The sequence below is a fragment of the Setaria viridis genome, chromosome 1, assembly GCF_005286985.2.
Source record: "Setaria viridis chromosome 1, Setaria_viridis_v4.0, whole genome shotgun sequence".
NCBI classification, from domain to species: Eukaryota; Viridiplantae; Streptophyta; class Magnoliopsida; order Poales; family Poaceae; genus Setaria; species Setaria viridis.
In genome coordinates, this window is record NC_048263.2 from 33,976,975 (window position 1) to 33,992,853 (window position 15,879).

Here is a 15,879-nt window from a genome sequence, read left to right on the forward strand (position 1 = left end):
CACAAATTGTGGCTCCTCTAGCTCCGGCTCCGACTCCTTTGACGCAACAGTGTGCGTGTCAGGAGGAGCCGGAGCCGGCCAGAGCTCCTACAAACGCGCCCTAAGTGCTTACTCGTCTATAGAGTAACCAGTTGTCCCCAAGGTGCTTACTCGCTTATAGAGTAACCAGTTGTCCAGTTTGTTAGTGTTTGAGCGCTACTAAACAATACGTAATGGGTAGCACTAGCCGCAACATAACTCGGGGTATCAAACACTCGTGGAGCAAAACTTACGAAGTACTCCCTTCGCTCCTGTTCATAGACGCACATGCATATCAAGATTCAAACTTTATAATCTTTGACCAATGATTTCAATTTTTTATTTTTTAATGTAAACTTGATATGGTTGGATTTGTAATCAAATATACTCTCCAATGATTATAAATTTATAGCCATAAATAATATAATATAAGATAAATAAAGTTTAATTGAGAGATCGTGCCATATCATATCACGACTAATAAACAACAACGGAGGAAGTAAGCACGAGAGGAGTCGCTGGATTACTACTTCCTTTTACTGCTTGACAGCAGGTACTTTGATTAATGGGCAGTGGTCGATCGAGACTGCCCACAGATGGTCATCATCTAAATCCTGCAGAAAAGCAGGAAGACTGCCTGAAGAATGCGGCGTCTTGCCTGCCTCAGGGGTACAACAGCAGTTCAGATAAGACCGTATCCACCATTGCCTTTGCATGGTGCAAACTGCAAAGGTTCACGCTTGCACCTGACGAATGACGATTGCTGCCACCCAAGTCCCGGTTCACGGCACGCACAATCAGCTAGGTTGCTTCCCCCACCCCATCAGTGACGCAGCACTCCCGTTAGCTCTCCCAATATCCGATCAATAATTTATCTTATAAACTTCTGATTTTAGTTTAGTAAGTGCAACAAATTATTTAAATTTGAACAATTTTTCAAGAATAGATTATGCGTGTAATGTGCACCTAGAAAGTTAAAATATTACCTTAAAAGTAAAAGATCATCAAATAAAGGTTCACCCTTTAATTGTGATGAAATTCACTTCATTTGACTATAATTAAAATATATCTATGTAAATTAAGTTTTTATCAATTTAATTAAATGGTAATGCTTTTAGAAAGTATATGGATCTAGATGACACCTGAAGCCAAGTTTAAGGGGCTAGATCTGCATTTTAAGAGTATAAGGATTTAAATGACACCTGAAGCCAAATTTAAGGAGCTAGATATGCATTTTGAGAATACGAAGACCTAAGTGACACAGCTTTATCAATCCAGTTGTTTTTTAAAGTATGTCCTCACTCACTTAACATTTATCTAGCTCCATCCTGTGAGCGCGAGCCCGACGGCTCGAGGACATGCGAGGCCCTGCTAGGAGGTGCTGGCCCGATGCAGTGCTTGTCTGTCATCCTGAATGATGCATGCCCGCCATGAATTGTTGTGTGGCAGAATGTTGGCCCGGATGCAGAGCTACTATTTTCTTGCTGTTTTTTTTTTTGGATCAACTCGTTGATGGCTGCTTCTTTCTTTCTTTGTAATTTTCCAATCCTTTAACTGGTCTATAACGAACATGGGAAAGGGTACGAATGTCCTATCCTATCCGTATTTCAAAACCAATGGCCATCCAAACATCACGGGCCTCCATGTCAGCAGACAACGCGGTCCAAAGTTTCGTTGAGACACATTTTTGGACCATATGTCAATGTATTTTGCAATTTGATGTATCGTATTACTATGTTTCCTACTTGTTAGACTAAACTGAAACAATAGTGCAACTTTAGTAGGATGACACTGCATTTCAAGAGTTTAGGGACCTATATAACACACGAAACCAAATTTAGGGAGTAAGATCTGCATTTTGAGAGTATATAAATGACATTCGAGCCCAAGTATAGGGAGCCAGATATGCATTTTGAGAGTACGGGATCTAAGTGACACAGCGAGGCAAGTTTAAAAACCGGCTATGCACTTTACTCAAGTTTTAATATAGTGAAAAATTGCTAATACTATGGCAGCACAACAGTGACAACAAGGAACTATGCCAAAAATCCAGACACCGAGAAACTTGACTTGACATAGGATGCCCTAGCAGATAACATGAGTCAAGCATGATTCCTCAAGTAGAGAACGATTGCATTGGAAAGTCTTGTTTTCATTTTGTTTTTGAATTATATTTGTATAGATCCAGAATTATGGGATATTATTTGCCTATTTTCTTTGAATTTGTTTAAGTTTGGATGATGTCAGTCTTCATTTAGAACTGTGATATTGAGAGCATCATTGCTTTTAAAAATGCAAGTCAGACTATATTTGTCTATTTCTTGTCAACTTTTCTCACTTACGGATGTTGTAGGTTTGGATCCTGCCCAAATGCTATGGCAGTCAATTTAGCATCTGCACTCGAACAACTTTAGTGATAATGAGCTTGTTTTTTTTTTGCAACATGCTAATTTTGTGTCTTAGCCCTTCTCATGTTTCCAGCATGCGCAGAAACTCTTCCCTATCCTCGTCAGCATGCCACGTGTACGTAATACACACTTCTTATGTACGACTGTATATGTAAACAACAAACAACTAACATCGATGCAACTTCGTCTATGGTGGATGCACTTTACTTTTTTATTAAACTCTAAAATTGTGAGAAGAAAAAAAAAGAACAGAGGAGCTGGAGATTCTTTTTGGCATTCTGGTGTCTTTAAAAGAATTTCTTTCTTTCTAGATCCGGAAATTGGAGTTAGAAGAAGTATGTTTTTAGGATCCATAACAACAAAATCTTACCAAAATTAGTGAAGGTTCTTGTAATTAAAATAGTAGAATAAGGATGAACATAATGGTTAAGATTTAGAATAAGGATGAACATAATTTTTTAACCACCAAAATAATTTCAATTGTTATATTATCCGGTGTCCAAGGCAAAGCAAAAATTGCCAGTGCTACACTGGTTCATACGCCATTAGTTCACACAGAGATTGTGATCTGACACAACAAGAAACTGCAACTGTACAACTACACATGCGCCAGCCTTGTGACGGTCCAGCCAGCATGCATGCAGTAGCAATTAGAGACCGGTACAACTGTTTGCGTCCAGATAAGAAGATGATCCAGAATGAGAAGCCCATGAATACAGTCGATTAATACACGTCCTAAATCCTAATAGGACTAGTAATAATAAGTTACTCCTTAGTCCTTACGTTACACAACTATAATAGCTCACGCTCATTAACCCCGTGCCTCATTTAGCATTTGCATTGGCGATATGTCTACAGCTTAAGTTACAACTACAGTACTAGCTAGAAAGTTAACTCACCATATTTGGATCCTCATAAGCGACAACCCATGTCATCGAATTCTCATAATCTCATCTCTCCAAGCCACCACACAGCTTAAATTACACCTACTTTACTAGCTAGCAAGTTAACTCGCTATATTTGGATCCTCACAAGCGACAACTCATTTCATCGAATTCTCATAACCTCATCTCTCCAAGCCACCAAGTATTAGCTATATAAGACGAACCTTTGATGATCTACCACACCAAACTGCGCCGACGCTAGATACATTGGTAGGGCTGACACAATCGACCTCCGGCGGCGGCGACGTGCATAGGTACGCAGAAGCAATGGCGCCTCCACGCCGGCCGAGCATGGGGCGGCAGAAGATCGAGATCCGGCGCATCGAGAGCGACGAGGCACGGCAGGTATGCTTCTCCAAGCGCCGCGCGGGGCTCTTCAAGAAGGCCAGCGAGCTCTCCATCCTCTGCGGCGCCGACGTCGCCGCCGTCGTCTTCTCCCCCGCCGGCAAGGCGTTCTCGTTCGGCCACCCCTCCGTCGAGTCCATCCTCGACCGCTTCCTCGACACCTCGCCCGGGGCGGGGGGCGGCCTCTCCTCTGCAGGCGACCGCGCGGTCTCCGAGCTGAACCGCCAGTACGGCGAGCTCCGCGCGCAGCTGGACGCGGAGAAGGCGCGGCAGGAGCGCGCCGACGAGACCATCCGCAAGGAGCGCGCCGCGAGGAGCCAAGCGATGGCGTGGATCGACGCGGACCTGGGAGCCATGGGCCACGACGACCTCGTCGCGTTCTGGGGCGCGCTGATAGGCGTGCAGGCCGCGGTGGCGGCGAGCGCTGACCAACTGCTGCGCGACGCGCTGCTCGTCGGGCGCAGGGGGCGGCAGCCGGCCCAGCTCGCCGGCGGCGCGGCCTTCGACGTCGGCGCGTTCGGCGTTGGCATGCAGCCGCCTCCGGGGTTCGCCGGAGTCGACCTGCAGGTGCAGGGGTTCGGAGGACAGGCTACCATCCTCGGCCCCTCCTTCTGAAGTGATCGAGTGCATGTGTTTCTTTTAGCTTCGGAGATCCATCGTCACAAAAAAAAGTCAAATGTCCAGGCAAACAATATACAAAGTTCCAAGTATCAAAATGCGTTCAACACATATGCACATACGCTCAATACTCTTAACGGTTGAACCATAGACAAAGTTCCCAGTACCAAAACACGTTGAACACACATGCACATATGCTCCAAACGTGCAAATGCTACGAAACATAGAACCACACGGATGAAAACAAGGTCAGGTATGTGATGATGCCCTGACCACAGCTGTGAAATTCGCAAGGCACTTGCGTGTCAACAGATCCCCTTCAGTCCCTTTATTCGGCAAGTGGCCCGTGAACTGGACAGGAGCTCGTCCGAACTGCTCGTTCAGCCAACCAGCCACTTCACCTTCCATTGTTGGTATGTCAGAGACATGTTGCTATGGTGTGGATTTTGGAAGGATCAATGCCATAAACATTGTAAAGAAAAGTCGGTAACCGATGCTTATATGCATTTGTGATATCATAAACTGCATCAATCAGCAAAGTCATGCAACAAAATTGGTAAATGTTTGCAGCAAAATGTCGCGAACTATTCACATTCAACCAGTTGCATTGAAAGTATATCGTTACTAAAACTTAGCATGTTAGTACGTTCATAAATGCCACTTGCAACATGGGTTCGCTTCATGCAGTACATCCAGGATAGTGAAAAATTAACAGTATTTAGAATTTTATTTCGCAATTATCATGAATAGAGTTTCGGGGCAAATCAGCCAGCTGGTACAACTAATAGTGAACTGAATTGGCCACTTGGCTAGAAGAGCCCACAGTCTAGAGTAAGATGTCAACTTCTAGTGAACGAATGCCCAAATATTTGTTTGCAAATGCTACAATAAAGAAGTGAAATTTTCCAAAGGGAAGTATGAGTATTTACCAGCATCTATGGAACTCCTCGGCTCTTGCAAACAGCTATTGAATCCCTTTGTCTTTGGAAGAACATTTTTCAGAATAGGCAAACTATATCTGATGCATACTCTTGACTTTTGATACATTTCTTGTCACTGAGACATTACTGGCACTAGTTAGCATCCAGATTGATAAAATGGCAGGCATAAAGCATAGCAGATTCTCATAGATGCAGAATGTTACATAGGTAAAAAGACAGGCATAAAGTACAGATGATTCTCACAGGTGCAGAATGATGTTGCGCATGCGGTGGAACAAACAGCATGCATATCTATACAATGTACATGCTACTATACACAAAATCAATCTTATAGAGCATCAAGCCTGGAGTCTAGGCTACTTTGGTGTTACAAAAAGCAGTAATTCATAAAGGCAAATGAATGAATATATCCTTCTAGGCCCTCTTAATGATGTAGCTTCATGATACTAATTAAATTGTTTGCACATGGTAGCCTCCGACAGGTTTGGCACTGTCTATCGAGAAGAAGAGCAGAATAATAGAGATATCCCTATACTGCCTTGCTAGAGCCATTGAGAGCTTTTTCACATGCATGATCAATGCAGGACTGTGCCAATCAATAATACGGATAAAGGGACACTGAACTATGGAGTTTTAATGGAACACTGTACCATCAAGCATAAACTAATCATCCTCTTGTATACTTATTTTGTAGCAATTGTGTGAACGTATCCACTACTGTGGGATAAAACATATAATCAATTCTAACTTAAACTATCATATTGTTGAAAAGGATAAAATGAAACACATGTCATAGTTGAAAAAAATGCAGAACCCAAACAAGGAAATTTAAGATTGTCGATGAAAACATCTCTATGCATTTAAATATATATGTATCAGAAAAAAATATAGAAGGAAATCACCAAATTAGTTGATTCAGAACCCATGCAGTTCAGATATATTCAAATATTGATATAAGCTAGAGAAAGTAAGTATACTTATTCTCACAATGTTACCTGAAGGATTAGCATAATGAGACCCATAATTAAAAGCAAAAGATGTAATGGCAAAGAAGCAGACACTGACTCTTCTTCTCTGGTATCCGTGATTTCGACCATGACTGCTGCTCAATGTTTGGAGTTGAACGCCCTCAAAAAAAAAAAGTTTGGAGTTGAACTGTTAGGATGGAGTATAAAAAAAACTGTTAGGATGAACTATTGCCATGTTCATTCACCAAAAGATATTTTTGTTGTTAAAAATTGAATGAAAGATTATCAGTAAGAGTCAAATGATATTGTCATTCTTTAGAAAAATTTATTATAACTTAATAGTCTTGCATTGCTCTGAAAGATCAGAAATAAGAGGGAATGTTTTAGACATTCTACATTTCTACTTACCAGAAATATATGAGAGGAGGCTGAGGTTCCTGAGCCAGACTGATGGGAGAATTGCTAAGGGCATTGTGATTACAAATAGATCATGTGCATTCAAGTTGATGCCGGTAAAACCTAAATGTTCCAACGAAAAAACACTAATGATGCTACCTCCTAGCAACGCGATGTACTGCCAGTCTGCCACACAACTTGCGTGCAAATATAAGAAATTTTACTTGTGTTCAACAGTCAAAGGCATACTGGCAATTTACACAGAATTCAGATTATACTTACATAAAGCTCCAGGTGAAGAACAACCTGCAAAAGAGATGTGATCAGCCAGGTCAACAATAGAAGAGTCCAGTTTTGCATAACTCTGTACTTTCAGTGAATGCCCACCAATACAAAGATTTGACCAGTATACCAAAAGCAATTTATCCAATATCTGGGTATGTCTCAATGTATGTCGAGTTGTCTATGCATTTCTTCGGAAGCAAGCCAGTGTAGCACAAACTGCCACCCAACAAGAGCAGCAAAAGGATGTGGTGAGAACTCCGACACCGCACAAAACATCAAAACCTGCAAATTCGACCATAGAGGTTCAAAACAAAAATTTAACATCATGATCCTGAAGCTAGCTAATTATTCAGTAACCAATTCAAAGTTTCAGACAAGATCAGATATTCAGGTATGATATTTTCGACATGAACAACAAATTGAACACACACAAAAACAAAGATTAAGTGGACACACCATTGGTTATCACTACTGAATTAGCATCCATGTATGGGAAAATAGGTTCTTCTCCAGAACCAAGCAAGGCAGATGTGCAAGGCCAGTTTGTGCCTGAGATAAGTCTAGCCGTTGTGTTTAAAAAACTGAAGCATAAAGAGCCATGCAGTGCACAAAATCTACGACCAAAATGCAAGAATCATATGGATCTCATTACTAATTTAGTATGAAAAAGGTCCACAGAAAAAAAGAGACAAGCGATAATGTCAAAGATAGGGATTAGTATTATGTACTATGGCTTTAAGATTTGAGAGTTCTCCTCAAAGCAAAAACTGTCAGTATTTCCTTAAGCACATATGTGTGGTAAAGAATTGTGATCTCCATGTTTACTTCACAATGTGTGCATTTCTGTTTTGGACTAAAGCATAGAAACATTTTCATTTGCTGATTCGATAAGATACAAAATTTCTCTTTTAATCTTATATACAAACAAAATACACGAGCTGCAGTTAATTGATCAATTTTAAACCAAGGCACTGAAAAAATAAAGCTATCCAATGGTTATGTGAAGAAACAGCAGCTGTCACAAGAAAGATGATTCCACTTATGGTATATGAAAACTTCCTCACCTTTTCCAAATAATAATTTTTGCTGGTGAGTTAGAAAGTTAGCATTTGTTTCCTACAATGTGAAATAACAGTCTTAAGGAAATTTCTGGCAGTCATGTTACAACCAACCCTAGAATTTTCATTATTACTAAACCAAAGTGGTCAACTGCTCACTCCATCTTAAAAGGTACAGTTAACACTAGAAGGCTCTTTGTTGGTTCAATTACAAAGAACTGGAGATCTCCCTATACCAAGTTCGTTGGGTGCTAATATATGATCAAAATGAGTCCTTTTAGATAGCATGAGCATAAGGCAACTGGATCGCATCAGGAATCATATCCTATGCTGAACATGTAGTTCCATAGATAATCGACGGCACCCCATGATAACTTGACAATAGTACCCACAACTGCTAACCAAACGTAATTTGTAAGGTTGCATCTTAGAAATAGCTTCCAAACTAACCGTACCGGACCACTTTGATTATATTTTGAGTTCATGCATCAACAGATCTGCAACACAACTGAAGGACATACTTCGAGAGTTTAGACGTCTGGGGCAATATCCCTATCATGAAGCGCCATTTGTCAACTCCCAGCTTCTCCATGAATTCAAAGTGAGCTCTCACTACAGAACAATTCAAACAGAAGTTACTCCCAACATATGGGTTAAAATAAAACCTGGAAGGCTGGAACTTTCCCATGTTCATTTACACACTGAAGGAACATTTAAAACTCTAGTTGCTTAAAAAGTACATGATGGAACAATTAAACTATTATAGTTCTTTACAATTCTGGTTACAAAATGAGATTCTAAAAAAAGCACAAGTATGGAGGTAGGAATACCTATAAGCATTGAGGCGTCGAGAAGGTAACTAAAACCCTTGCAAGTCTAACCGTTGTCCTTGTGGTCTGCTGTCTATTGTATCTACAAAGAATTGGAGATGACTGGTGAGGTGTTCTGTACAAAGAATTAGAGATAAATAAAAAAATTTAATGCCAAATACAGGTTCTATTGCAATACTGTTAACTCTTGCAGTCTTGTTCATGCACTAAGAATTTCAATGCCAAATTCAGGTTATTGACCATAGATTATTCCTATTCTATGAAGAATGATCAACTACTGAAAATAATATATGACTTCCATGCCTGAAACTGGATCTAATTATCATTATGCAAAACTTGAAAACACAGAAAGATAATAGTTCACTCAGATAAAACATTTCATACAAGGCAAATGCAGCCTACCCTCTAATTCCAAAATTGCTCATGTATTTTGCCTTTCGTTTATACTATCAGGTGGTAGAAGTGACAGGCGGATGTATTTGCATCTTCTTGTATCTCAAACAAGGCAATGTTGATGCGTCATAGTCTCCAGCTATCACAATTCACAAAAGCAAATGAATATACCTTTCAGTCATTCCCTCGAGCTGGTTGTGTGTGTCCTCCATGCTGGAGTTGGAAAACATGGTGGCTGCCGCTGGTTGCTTGCTGAAGCTGTAGGTTGCGAAGAAGAGGACAACGGGGTTGATGTCGGCTTCCTGGCGGTCAGCACCTTCCTCCAGGCCGCGCCGATTGGGGGGCACCGAGCTCGCAGAACGCATCGCTTCATCTGTCATGATCAGTGAGTGCCATTAGAGAGGGCGCTCTGAACTCTGATGGGCCCGGGTCATTCCCTCCCTCCCAGTCGGACTTCGTTCCGGTCCAGCTAGCGGAGGCCGGCCTGGGCCTTTTCGGCCCATGTTTGCCACCGGTTCGCTGTGGTGGGCTAGAAGGCCCAATCCTAATCCATCATCGATCTATGCAACGGCCCATACGGCCCCGCGCCATCAGGGAATCGTGCTGCGGACGAGTACGACTCGTGCAGTGGAAGGAGCCGGCGCCCGGAGCCAAGCCGCAGGCAGCAGCCAACGCGGCATGCTTCGCTGCGAAGCCGCGGACTTCAGCCGGTTCCACCCAACTCCGGCGTAGAAGAGCGCGGCCTCCTGGACGCCGTATTTATACCTTCCTTCCTTCCCCAACTCCGGGCAGCGGAATCGAGCAAAGCATCCGTACCCGCACCGCGTCACGCTTCCCCCGCTTCATAATACTCGCCACTCCCGCGCGGCCCCGATCCGTCGCCCTAGCTCCGCCTCTCGGTTTCCGAAGCTCCCCCGCCGCCCCGCCTCGCCCGGCTCCAATGGCGCTGCCCTACCTGGAGGCCGTGCTGTGTAAGTCTCCGCCTCCCTGCCGCTCCTCTCATGGTGTAGCAGTCGCTCGCTCAATCCTTGTGGTGTCTCGGGTTTGGGTGAGACGCGGGATCCGCGGTTAAACCCTAGGTTTTGTTGAGGTTTGGGGAAGGGGTTCTGCGCGGCTGGTTTTGACCGTGGCGCAGAGGTGATTGGGCGCCGCGGACGCCTGATGGGTGCTTTGGTTCCCCTGGTGAAATCTAGTTAGCGTAATGTGGTGTGGGCGGGATGAGCGCATGAAGCTTGCGATTGCGAGAGTGATGCACCGACGATGGTGCTATTGAGTGATTGAATGCTGTCTGGTGTTATCTAGTGATTCGATGTTCCAAGTATGCACAGCTTGCCTTTTTGGGTTTTGGGTCAGTTCCCAATTGTTTAGCTGTGATCTGGGAAATAAATAAGTCAGAACACAAGGCCTGAGACACTGAAGCTAATAAGTTAGTGCAAGGAAGAGCATCCATAATTTTGACTAGTGGAGTGAGTGAAGGGGTGTCTGTGAGCTTCTAACTTACTATTGAGTATTGATTAAGATTGTTGTAGTCAACTGACTATGCGAACTTGTGTTTGTGATTCGAAGCTCTGTTCTTCTCTATCAGTAATAACATGCAGATTTGAAGATGTTTAATTAGTGTAAAATGGTTCCTATTAGTAATAGAATTTCTTAATGGGTCTTTTCAAAATTTTGTCATTACCATCTTCTGTTACCTTTTGTATGGGGTTGCATCATTTTAAAGTTTTTTCAGCAGTTAATATGAATGAACCCAACAATTTAGATCTTATTCACTGGCTACATGATATGTTTACTTTCAGTCTTATTTACTTGGTATGACCGATGCTTTTCTCAATGTGTATCCCTGTGCAGGCTTTATGATTCTCATGTACATATTTGAGACATATCTTGACATCCGTCAGCACAGAGCCCTCAAGTTACCAACTTTGCCAAAACCCTTGCTCGGAGTAATTAGTGATGAAAAGTTTAAACGTTCTAGAGATTATAGCCTCGACAAAAGGTTCATACAATGCTTCTGTGTACCTTTTTGCAACCTTCATTTTGTAATAATTTCTGACGCTCAGATTCATTAGCTTACTTATCTATCTAGATTGTCGATACTGAAATTTGTGATTTATCTTACAGCCACTTCCATTTTGTTCATGAGGCTGTGACTATTTTAATGGATACCACAATACTGTACTATAGAGTTCTTCCCTGGTTTTGGAAGGTAAAACAAATCCCCTGCTTCCATCACTATCCTTATGCCAGTATTTTGGCTGATCATTTCTTTCCGCAGAAATCTGGAGAACTAATTACAAATGTTGGTCTGAATGCTGAGAATGAGATAATACACACCCTTGCATTCTTAGCTGGTGCCATGGTCTGGTCACAGGTACTAATAACTTGCCTCCCTAAACTATCTATGTTAATTCAGTTATTTCCCCCTACATTGCATTCTGATTAGCTTAAATAATCTTTCGGCACTTAATGGAATATGTATAAAGTGAGACATTTGCCTCCTTTCGTTGAAACTGATATCACTATTGTTATCAACGTTGGATCATACACGGGTCTGATGTCACTAGTTGATACGACTTACGAGTCAGGACTGGCTAGTGTAGCATTTTGCATTGCAGTATCTATAAACCCTGTTGCACACGATGCCCTGCTGTGCTTTGGGGCCAAAAATGTTTGTGACTCTCCCTCTACTTGCTTTTTTTGATGTAATATATTTTCATGACTTTTTGAACTTTCTTTTTTTGGCAAAACTAGAGAAGCAGACGTGATTTATCTATTATCATATTACTTCCACATGTCTATTTAACATTTTGCTAAATGCTTAGGTTTTGTTCAAAAAGAAGGTGCAAAGTGCATTTGTCTACTTTGAATTTGCATGGATCAAGATTTTGAATTGTTTTGGATTCAGTAGTCAGCCTTTTCTGTTGGTTGCTTCAGTGACTAACCATTAATTTTGAACCTGGAGGATCATAGCTGTGTCCAGTGTCCACAATCAGCCCTACTAGAACTGTGCCATGTTGTTCTTTTATGGAGAAACAATTCCTGTTTAGAGCACAGTGGTTGTCAAATCTACTACTTGATGTCAAACTTTAATGCATACTTCATGAAACGCAGATTACGGACTTGCCGTTCTCTCTTTATTCAACTTTTGTCATAGAGGCTCGACATGGTTTTAACAAGGTATGTTCACATTTTACAGTTTTTCCTTTTATTTGTTACTAGCTAGGATATCTATTTGAAATTTGGCTTATGAATTATTATGTTCATTTCCTGGTATATTTATACTAAGATTTCTCTTGCTTTGTACCTTGTAGCAAACTATATGGCTCTTCATTAGGGATATGGTCAAAGGAATTTTACTATCCATGATATTGGGACCACCAATCGTGGCTGCTATCATCTACATAGTACAGGTAACTTCTCTTGTTCTATTCTTTAACGTTAATTAATTAACTATTATGTGTATACCACATGTTTTGTCCTTTGTCCTGTTTTTGTTGGTTGTTTTTCTAAGGTCCAAAGAATCAAAATCACAGTCTCATCTAAGTGTATCAACTGATTCATTCAATCTTTTCTGTATTGTTTCAGATTGGAGGACCTTATCTGGCTATATATCTCTGGGGTTTTATGTTTGTATTAGCTCTCCTGATGATGACAATATACCCCATCGTGATAGCTCCTCTGTTCAACAAGTTCACTCCTGTGAGTATCTTGTTGTACTTGTAGTGATAGCTCCATCGTGCTTCACTTGCTAGTTCTTTTTTTGTACTTAATTGGCATGATCTTATCTTATAAGTACGAAGGTTCTTCTGAGTTAAGATTGAATTTTGTGATTGCACGTGTGTCAACAGCTTCCTGAAGGTGTACTCCGGGAGAAAATAGAGAAGTTGGCAGCTTCCCTCAAGTTTCCTTTGAAAAAGCTTTTTGTGGTAGATGGGTCTACCAGATCAAGCCACAGTAATGTATGTTAATTGCTTTACGTCCAGAGTCAGGTTTCATTGCTAGCTAGCAGACAATAATTTAATGCTTCTATTTAAACTGACATTTATCTTTCAGGCTTACATGTACGGTTTTTTCAAGAATAAACGCATAGTGCTCTATGACACGTTAATTCAGCAGGTTCTATGCTTCAGAAAACCTTTCTCTTTGCACTTATTTTGTTTCATAAAAATGTTAGCATGCATGCACAAAGTTAACATGTTTCTTTTTTTGTTGATTTCAGTGCAGTAAAGAGGATGAGATAGTTTCTGTTATTGCACATGAACTTGGGCACTGGAAACTCAATCATACTGTCTATTCCTTTATAGCTGTCCAGGTATTCTCTCATTCCCATAACTAATTATGACCTTTCAGTCTTTCACCTTTGCATACTATCTAGTTGTGTTGCACTAGCATTTGAGCACTTGTTGGCTAAAGGAGTGTAGTTATCCAGTGATATTTTCTTTAAGATGCGAGTTTTCCCCCAAAAGAAAAAGGTTCTCCATGGGTTTTTCTTACAAGGCATGTGGCATCGCTTTCCTTGAAAGGATGTGTTTAGTATCATTATATCAGCCAGCACCTAGATTAGAAAGGTAAGACTGAAAAGTAAGGTTGGGCGCTGGGTACTAATAAGCAAGGTATACCCACAGATAGAAGGGGTTGACCATTGGGACTAGTCATTTATGTGCCACCTATGCTTGTCCAAAGTGAAAGGCCGTTGCTCTGATGAAGCCCCTACGAGATGCCAATTGTTACAAGTGGGCATGGGTGGTTGTTAGGTTAAGCTCCTTGCTTAGAACTGCTAAATTTAGCTCAGGTAGGCAGTTCATTAGATGAATGAGTATTTAAGAAAGCAAATCCTAGCATTTTATTATCAGAGGACTCAATATTGAGCATCATTTGAGCACCAAGAAACAGTGGACACCGTTGAATACAGTAAGGGGTGGTTGTCATACAGTGCTTGAGCTTTTTTAGTTTATTTTGTGCATATAATGTACCATAAAACCATCTGATCTGTATATTAGTTGGTCGAACAAAATGAGAAAGATTGTTATCTTTCTAGCCTTTTTTGGCTGTTGAATTTTTCATTTTTCATTTCATTATTGCTTTCTGTGCAGCTGCTTATGTTTCTGCAATTTGGAGGATATACTCTAGTAAGGAACTCCAAAGATCTATTTGAAAGTTTTGGTTTCGAGGATCAGCCAATAATAATTGGATTGATCATTTTCCAGGTATGTTAAGTGTCATATCTTGCAACAACTGTTGTCAACTTGTCATTCTATTTCATTCTTTCTCGAGATTTTTGGTGTCAACTAAGTTCTGGCTAATAAGACAAATCTGATTGAAACGAAATCTAGGTGTTTATACTGTTCATTTAAACTCGTCTTGAAAATTGAGATGCATTGTACTTTTGAATTTCTAGCATTGTTATCTTTGTTGCTCCATTGACACGTGTTGCTTTGGTTGCAGCACACCATAATACCTCTCCAACACCTTCTGAGCTTTTGCCTAAACCTTGTCAGCAGAGCATTTGAATTTCAGGTTCATTATTCTATCTGCCTCCAAGTTCCGTGCTATTGATATCTTTAAAGCTTTTGGTTGCACTCACCTTAATCCAATTTCTAGGCTGACGCCTTTGCCAAGAACCTTGGATATGCCCCTCAGCTCCGAGCAGCCCTTGTCAAACTACAGGTAATCATCTAGAGGCCATTTTAATAGAATCTGTGTTTCTTATAGTTGGCAATGGCATTGCTGTATTATTTTTTTTTCTGAAGGACATAATATGGCATGCTTTCACTCCTGTAATAAAGTAACTCCATTTTTCACCAGTATCCTTGTTTTACTCGTTAGTTTAGATTGTAGGTTTACCCATCATAAACTGCCACAAGATCTGAACCCAGTAACCTGAAGCATTTTCTAAAATTTCAGGAGGAGAACTTGTCTGCAATGAACACCGATCCATGGTATTCTGCATATCACTACTCCCACCCACCTCTTGTGGAAAGGCTGCAGGCTCTTGAAGATTCAGACAGCAAAAAAGAAGACTAATCGATACCTGCCAGAGCTGATGTTGTTCTTGAAGGGCAAAACCCTGATATCCTTGTTATGTGGATTTCCCTGCCACGCACAAGGCACCGATTCAGTGTTTGGATGTTGAGGGGTTTGATACAGTAGTGCTGTCAAAGTTCTTTAAGCATTCAGCACGAACGTGCATACAGGGTAACATGGGCACATAGAGGGGTTGCCGTTCATCAATCGATTTCGTAGATGCTCTGATGTAATAGTGTTTCGGATATCGAGAAATATAAGCAAATCAGCTATTCGAACACTAGGGCTTGTTTGCTTGTTGACTGCATCTAGCTGCCTGGTCCAGGCAGTTAACCCAGGCCGTCGATTTTGGCTGCCTGCGGTTGGATGCCCCTGCCTGGCGCTAGCTGCCTGAGCCAGGACTGCAAGATGCTCCGATGCATCTTTCTGAAGTCCTTGTGTCGGGCCTAATCTTCTGCAAGTTTTTACGTCACGTTCCGGGCAAAAAACAACGTGGCTTTCACCTGTCCTAGGGTCTGGGGACAGCACGCACCTGATCCAATCGAGGTTGCGGTGAGGATGCGGTGAGTTGCTAAGGGGTGTTTGGATGTGAGGGGTAAAACTTTACCCCTTGTTTACTTCACCCCCAACTCCCAACTTTGACACTAT

The 15,879-nt window shown here is 41.4% G+C and overlaps 3 protein-coding genes across 4 annotated transcripts; 2 read left to right on the plus strand and 1 right to left on the minus strand.

The window, feature by feature from the left end:
• The first annotated feature begins 3,590 nt into the window (after positions 1 to 3,590).
• On the plus strand, positions 3,591 to 4,659 carry LOC117844727 (agamous-like MADS-box protein AGL29). The gene has a single exon (XM_034725502.2). It carries the CDS (start codon positions 3,638 to 3,640, stop codon positions 4,328 to 4,330), a length of 693 nt encoding a protein of 230 aa, XP_034581393.1. The 5' UTR covers positions 3,591 to 3,637; the 3' UTR covers positions 4,331 to 4,659.
• LOC140223089 (probable 1-acyl-sn-glycerol-3-phosphate acyltransferase 5) lies at positions 4,453 to 9,720 on the minus strand. Of its 2 annotated transcripts, none has more exons than XM_072294529.1 (5): positions 9,376 to 9,720; positions 8,812 to 8,893; positions 8,503 to 8,593; positions 5,263 to 7,205; positions 4,453 to 4,855 (listed from the first exon to the last, which is right to left on the minus strand). In XM_072294529.1, exons 4-5 carry the CDS (start codon positions 5,378 to 5,380, stop codon positions 4,752 to 4,754), a joined length of 222 nt encoding a protein of 73 aa, XP_072150630.1. In that variant the 5' UTR covers positions 5,381 to 7,205; positions 8,503 to 8,593; positions 8,812 to 8,893; positions 9,376 to 9,720; the 3' UTR covers positions 4,453 to 4,751. The 2 variants fall into 2 exon arrangements, 1 of the variants encoding a protein (XP_072150630.1); XR_011898533.1 differs by lacking the exon at positions 4,453 to 4,855 and having other exon boundaries at positions 5,385 to 6,944; positions 7,051 to 7,205.
• A 190-nt stretch (positions 9,721 to 9,910) lies between these two features.
• LOC117834970 (CAAX prenyl protease 1 homolog) lies at positions 9,911 to 15,514 on the plus strand. Its single transcript, XM_034714349.2, has 14 exons — positions 9,911 to 10,175; positions 11,056 to 11,203; positions 11,329 to 11,413; positions 11,483 to 11,578; positions 12,319 to 12,384; positions 12,519 to 12,617; positions 12,793 to 12,906; positions 13,056 to 13,166; positions 13,261 to 13,323; positions 13,427 to 13,519; positions 14,301 to 14,414; positions 14,653 to 14,724; positions 14,809 to 14,874; positions 15,112 to 15,514. Exons 1-14 carry the CDS (start codon positions 10,145 to 10,147, stop codon positions 15,229 to 15,231), a joined length of 1,278 nt encoding a protein of 425 aa, XP_034570240.1. The 5' UTR covers positions 9,911 to 10,144; the 3' UTR covers positions 15,232 to 15,514.
• Positions 15,515 to 15,879: the final 365 nt, after the last annotated feature.

What these genes read in the sequence shown, in the direction of transcription:
- LOC117844727 (XM_034725502.2), top strand. Translation starts at nt 3,638, where the DNA reads ATGGCGCCTCCACGCCGGCCGAGCATGGGGCGGCAGAAGATCGAGATC.
- LOC140223089 (XM_072294529.1), bottom strand. Translation starts at nt 5,380, where the DNA reads ATGTATCAAAAGTCAAGAGTATGCATCAGATATAGTTTGCCTATTCTG. An exon ending in GAGGAGTTCCATAGATGCTG is followed by an intron (nt 4,856 to 5,262) that starts GTAAATACTCAT and finishes TGATTGATGCAG; the next exon opens with TTTATGATATCACAAATGCA.
- LOC117834970 (XM_034714349.2), top strand. Translation starts at nt 10,145, where the DNA reads ATGGCGCTGCCCTACCTGGAGGCCGTGCTGT. An exon ending in TTGGATTGATCATTTTCCAG is followed by an intron (nt 14,415 to 14,652) that starts GTATGTTAAGTG and finishes CTTTGGTTGCAG; the next exon opens with CACACCATAATACCTCTCCA. An exon ending in CAGCCCTTGTCAAACTACAG is followed by an intron (nt 14,875 to 15,111) that starts GTAATCATCTAG and finishes CTAAAATTTCAG; the next exon opens with GAGGAGAACTTGTCTGCAAT.